This window comes from Eimeria mitis, genomic scaffold, assembly GCF_000499745.2.
Source record: "Eimeria mitis Houghton genomic scaffold, Emh_scaff1790, whole genome shotgun sequence".
In the NCBI taxonomy this organism is placed as follows: Eukaryota; Apicomplexa; class Conoidasida; order Eucoccidiorida; family Eimeriidae; genus Eimeria; species Eimeria mitis.
Genome location: NW_013570109.1, coordinates 1,768 through 7,582, shown reverse-complemented (window position 1 = coordinate 7,582; position 5,815 = coordinate 1,768). Strand labels below are relative to the sequence as shown.

Sequence of the window (5,815 nt, the reverse complement as noted above, 5' to 3'; positions counted from 1 at the left end):
GCCGCTCCTGCTGCTGCTGCTGCTGCTGCTGCTGCTGCTGCTGCTGCTGCTGCTGCTGCTGCTGCTGCTGACCTGACAGTGAAGGCCTTTCCTGCGCTCCCCTCTGCTGCCTCCACGCCAAAGAGGGGGATGTTCTTGCGCTCGTGTACGGCTTTGTTTATGCGGTGCACCACCCGCGTCACCTTTATACGCTTCACTATCTGCAACAGCAGCAGCAGCAGCAGCAGCAGCAGCAGCAGCAGCAGCAACAGTTTATTTCGGTTGCCATCTGCACATCTGCTGTTGCTGTTATCACACCAAACCAAAACAAAAAAAACTAAAAAAAAAAAACAAAAACAAAAAAAACTAAAACAAAAAAAACAAAAACAAAACAAAACAAACTAAACTAAAACAAACTAAACTAAAACAAAAAAAAAAAAAAAAATAAAACAAACCTTGAGTGTTTCTCCCTTTGCGTTTTGTACATAGTTTGTTATAGTTTTTATGCCGTCGCTGTCTGGGCGGGTCTCGAAGCCCCCGGGGGTAGCCGCGAGCTCCCCCAGCTCTCCGTCATCCTCCAGCTCAAAGTCAGCCCACTTGCGGTCTTTATATATATATATATATATATAAAAAAAAAAAAAAAAAAAAAAAAAAAANAAAAAAAAAAAAAAAAAAAAAAAAAAAAGAAAGGGATAGATGGACAGGTAGGTGTATTTGTTTACTTTCTTGTTTAGGATGGTGGTAGGTTTATATAGGTTTTTTTTGGGGGTTTTGGTGTTTTTTTTATGTGTGAAAATACGGCAGAGAAATATACACTATATATATATATATAGATAGCGTATATACGATAGCAGCATAAACATGCATGCATGCATGCATGCATGCAACAAGGGAATTTATATAAGAAACAAATTCATATAACAACTGCATGTGTACAACAGCTGCATGCATGCATACAACACCTGCATGCATGCACACAACAGCTGCATGCATGCATACAACAGCTGCATGCATGCATACAACAGCTGCATGCATGCATACAACAGCTGCATGCATGCATGCAGAGTGCTGCTGCTGCATGCAGCTCGCCATGAAACATTCCCACATAAAGGCAACAAGCGCATGCATAGATTTCCTCGTTAGCTAGAGAAAGAGAGAAAAGATGATTTAAATGACCAAGGCGCAAGACTCGTCGCACAAACAAAACACAAAAAAAAAAAAAAAAAAAANAAAAAAAACAAAAAAAAAAAAAAAAAACAAACCGCAACAGCAGCAGCAGCAAGCAGAGGCCACCGAGACACACCGAGCCAAAGAAAACATATTCAGAGGCAACAGAGAGAATGCAGCCGTACCTGTACTCATCTTTAAGAGTTTTAGTTGAAGGCAAAAAGAAGAGAAAGGCAGCGGCTGCTGCAGCAGGAATATGAATAGAGGGCCCCGCCGCTATGTGGGGTTGTGAGGGCTCACGCAGCAGCTTCGCCGCAGAGAGAAAAAAGAAAAGAAAAAAAAGAAGTTTATAAGAAACAGAAACAAAAAAGCAGCTAATTTATCACTGTTTATGAGAGGCAGAAGAACAGAATTGTGCTGCTGCTGCATGCATGCAGCAGCAGCAGCAGCACGGTTGGGGCTGGACTCCCCAGCCCCGTTACTCCGCCAAACAAACGCACACTTCTCGGCGAATAAAAATTATTTAATTTATTTAATTTATTTTATTTCATATAAATAAAAAAAAACAATGTATTGCCGTGATCTAATTCATGCATATATATATATATATATATATATATATATATATATACACCGATAGCAACTTGCTCCGCTGCAGCAGCAGGAGCGATAAGCCTGTTGCTGCTGCTATTTGTAAGAGAGTAAACAAAAGCTAATCTAAGAATTTCAGAGGCAGCTGGTCTCGCCCCCAGCCCCCAGGCGGCCTGCTCCCGGCAGCAGCGTAGGCGCCGGGCAGCAGGGGGGCAGGAGGCGGCCTAGGAAGAGCTGCAACACACCACGCAGCAACTTGTGCTTCGAGGTGACCCTGCATGCATGCAGAATAAAAGCTATCTTTGCTGCTTAGAGGGAGATAACAGGCAGCTGTTGAACGTTTACTTGGCCCTCTGTGGGCTGTTTGTACAGCAGAAGAAATGCACGTATGAACACACACGAGCACACACACCATGCTACGGGGTAGAGATACCTCCCCACCGAGCTCTCAAGAAAACCCAGAAATACGAATTTAAATAGTTTAAACTTAAACAGAATTCTACACCGTAGAGAGGGCCAAGGAAACAAAGTGCACCAGCATACCAGGCGGCTGTCTGCTGCTCTCAGTGCAACCACAGTCTCCGCCAGAGTCCTCGCTCTTAGCAAGGGGCTGTCGTGATCTGCAGCAGAGTCAAAACACCAAAGTACTGGAAATACGAAGATCCTAAAAAACCAGCTAATGGCCGTCCTCGAACCCACAAACTCCCAGGGCACAGCTGCCGACGGGTTGGGGCTGCGGCGGAGATGAGCTGGCCTGCAACTGTTGCTGAAAGACAACCCCCCATGCAAGTGTACTACACCCCTGTCTGGCTGCACACGCATAGTAGACAATTTTTAAACACCTACGGGGCCCTTACTAGCCAGCGTACGATGGTAAAAAACACACGCCAGTGGCAGCCGCACCATGCTGCCCGCACTCTACCACACAGAGGAGCTGCTGTCTTGTTCTTTGCTACATCGTACGGGACTGGTGCACTGAAAAGGTCGCAAGAGGAGCCATGGATCTTCGGATAGCGTGCGAGTCTGCTAGAAGCAAGTCAACTCGATTGAAGCTCAGTTTCCTTCATTTTTGCCTGAGGCTTATTTGCTTCCTCCATGCATTCCCGTGCTGCTGCAAGCTGTGTATGGAATTCAGACGCTGTATGCTTAACAGGTGAGCTCACTGTTCGGTGTAAAGCAGAAAACCAGGATAACCGCTGCACGGGGGGGGCCACGGTTCTGTTATAAATGCACTATGCACTGCTGTGTTATAGACCAATTCTGCTCTAGCGAAGTCAGTTTGATTATTTTCGGGGCTAAATAGTGGCAAGCACAGGCGAAGCGTGCTGTCGGTGAATTCAGTTCGGCAGTGTGCCTCTGGGTGGTTCGCGGTGGTCATGGTGTGGTCGATATTAAGCGGGTCGCTGACTGCGAAGGGGCGCTGCGTGAGGCGCCAGAGCCCCCAAACAACTTTTCTATTGCCGGAGTCTTGAAACCCCCTCCCCATTAAAATGAGAGATTGATGATAGCTTTGAACCGGGAAGCGCCTACCGTATAAGGAATGCCGACAAGTATGTAACCCATAGTAGACTGCTTAGGGGTCCTTCTAACTTAGCGGTTTCTTCTGCTCTAGCAGCGTCCAGGAGCCTCATCGGACTCCTACCGTCACTTCTAGCCCTTGACTATCTCACTTTTGACAAAAATTTTCTTCATAATACCGAATGCCAGAAACACCCAGGCTGGGGTGCTGTTCTCTCAGCAAACGAACGGTCGAAACACCACCAAATAGTCGCCTGCTACTCACACCGCCTTGGAGAAAGTTAGGAGAAGTATCCGTTGCTTCTACTCTCTCTCTCTCTCTCTCTCTCTCTCTCTCTCTCTCTCTCTCTCTCTCTCTCTCTCACTCTCTCCAACCAAGCGGTTTGCCCTTCTTAAGTACCTTCTTTAGAGGGGCACTTATGAGAACAAATTCAAAGACCGAGTTGCAGCAGAGCGAAGCGAGACAGAGATATTTCTGAGCGGCTCGAATCTAGAGGGCTAGCGGCCGCTTCCCAGTTGCTTTTATCTTCGCCATGTTGCGCTCAAATCGTGAAGCAGAGGCACCAAGCCCTATGAACCTAATTGCCTACGTAAAAAAAAGAAACTTTTTTGCTTCACGAGCCACTTGTTCTCACGTAGCACTTGGAGGGCACGCCCTGTGAGAAACTCCCCTGCAGAAACTCCAGTCTAAGGGGAGTTCGGGGCCTCAGGGATCATGTGGCCCTCAGAACCTGATCCCAACACGGCCGGCAGTGCAGGTGCTGCATGCTCCGGCCGAACATGAGCACGCTGTCATGTGTATGAGCATCACGTTGAGATAGAACCATGAAGGATTCCACTCAACTAGCCGAGCATGCATCGCAACGGTTCTCTGCTAGCTTCCATACCCTCCAAAAAGCGGTATTCTGGTGCAGATATAGCCACGATTGCTGAGCATTCGCTTCTAATAAGGATGTACGAACAGCATATGCAGCCCTTCGAGTGCACTTTAAGACGGGCTGCGCACACACACACTGCTGCTGCTGCTGCTGCGGCTGCGGTTGGCAACAGCAACCGCAGCCGCAGCAGCAGCAGCAGCAGCAAGACATACANTGCTGCGGCTGCGGTTGGCAACAGCAACCGCAGCCGCAGCAGCAGCAGCAGCAGCAAGACATACATGCTATTTCCTATTCAAGGTGCGGGGGTCGTCTGTACCGTGGGACAAAGCTTGGGGCTGAGCCAGGGATGAGTTCGATGCGGTGCATAGAGCGTCCACCGGGTGGCCTGCCCGCCGGTAGCTCTTTGTTATTGAGTACATCGAGTGCATTTTAAGACAAAACCCTACATACATAGAAGCGACGAGTCCCCCTTTTTCCATTTTATGATAATGATCATCATACTCGGACGGTCAGCAAAGGCGGAAGCACGCTGCAGCGATTGCTCTCCCGCTAGAGGTGATCTGCTGCATGGGCTGCGGGCCACTCACTCGTCCTAATGAGACGGGATACCCAGCCCCTAGCCACTCCTCCATGCCGAGAGGTGTATTCATATATTATGTAAGACGAAGAAGAAGTTGAATTTTCGATGGTTGTACGGAGAACATCTGAACAGCTTTCCGCTCGTGTTTTTTCATGACGTCTAGATGACTAGGTGCTGGTCTGCCCAACAGTGGGGGTGGGGTTCGTTGCTGGCGTCATCCCGTGCTGCAGCTACTGATGCTCCTCAGGTAGTATCGAGGACTCTGGGTGCGCGGGGGCTCTCACCTGTATAGTCGCAGTACATAAGGCGGGAGATTCTAGCAGTCAGCTGGCATCGCCACGACCCCACAGAGTTCCTGTGGTAGCAGCAGAGAGGCCTGGGGATGGTGCGGAGAGGAGCGGCTCTCTCACGAGTCCTAGTACTCCTAGCTGCAGCAGCAGCTGCAACGCAACCCCACCTAGGAGTGCACCCACTGCAGCTTTGGATGCATGCACCAAGTGTATAGACAGTTGTTAAGCATTTGTTTGGCCGCTGTGAGCCAGTCTCCTCGCTGGCTGCACAGCACGCAGGGAGAAGTATAAACACCAACTCCAGACAGACCGTGGCAACAGACCAGGCTAAACTAAACTCTGTCTCTCTATGCATGCTACATGTTGTTCTGTGTTTGTGGTTTTTTGCTTTTATAGAACATATATTAATATCAACTCAACAAACTGAAGAAGGCCTAAGGAAACTGTGAAGAGGTCTCCGCTAGCGCCTCCCTCCTCCCGCCAGCNTCAACAAACTGAAGAAGGCCTAAGGAAACTGTGAAGAGGTCTCCGCTAGCGCCTCCCTCCTCCCGCCAGCTGCTGCGCTGCTGCTGCTGCTGCTGCTGCTGCTGCTGCTGTTGCTGCTGCTGTTGCTGCTGCTGCGCTGGGGCTGGGCCCCCGACAGCTGCGGCGAGAGAGTTGGGGAGTTGTCGTAGTAGAAGATGAACCGTTAGGACCTTGTTTCTCTCTTCATGGCTAGCGACTGAGTCAAGACAGCACCTAAATACCGCTGCAGGGCGGGGCCCCTGCAGTCTGGGCCAGCCGCTCCTTCGCGCGCCAGCGCCGGCAGCAGC

The 5,815-nt window shown here is 49.4% G+C and overlaps 1 protein-coding gene across 1 annotated transcript in view; it reads right to left on the bottom strand.

The window, feature by feature from the left end:
- EMH_0043580 (Eukaryotic translation initiation factor 3, putative) overlaps positions 1 to 2,643 on the bottom strand; it is a gene marked incomplete at both ends in the record, with an annotated part of 4,695 nt that extends 2,052 nt beyond the window's left edge. Inside the window, 4 exons of the mRNA XM_013495859.1 lie at positions 73 to 200; positions 435 to 554; positions 2,281 to 2,357; positions 2,607 to 2,643. Coding sequence (XP_013351313.1) covers positions 73 to 200; positions 435 to 554; positions 2,281 to 2,357; positions 2,607 to 2,643 — 362 coding nt within the window. The remainder of the gene's footprint in view (positions 1 to 72; positions 201 to 434; positions 555 to 2,280; positions 2,358 to 2,606) is intronic.
- Positions 2,644 to 5,815: the final 3,172 nt, after the last annotated feature.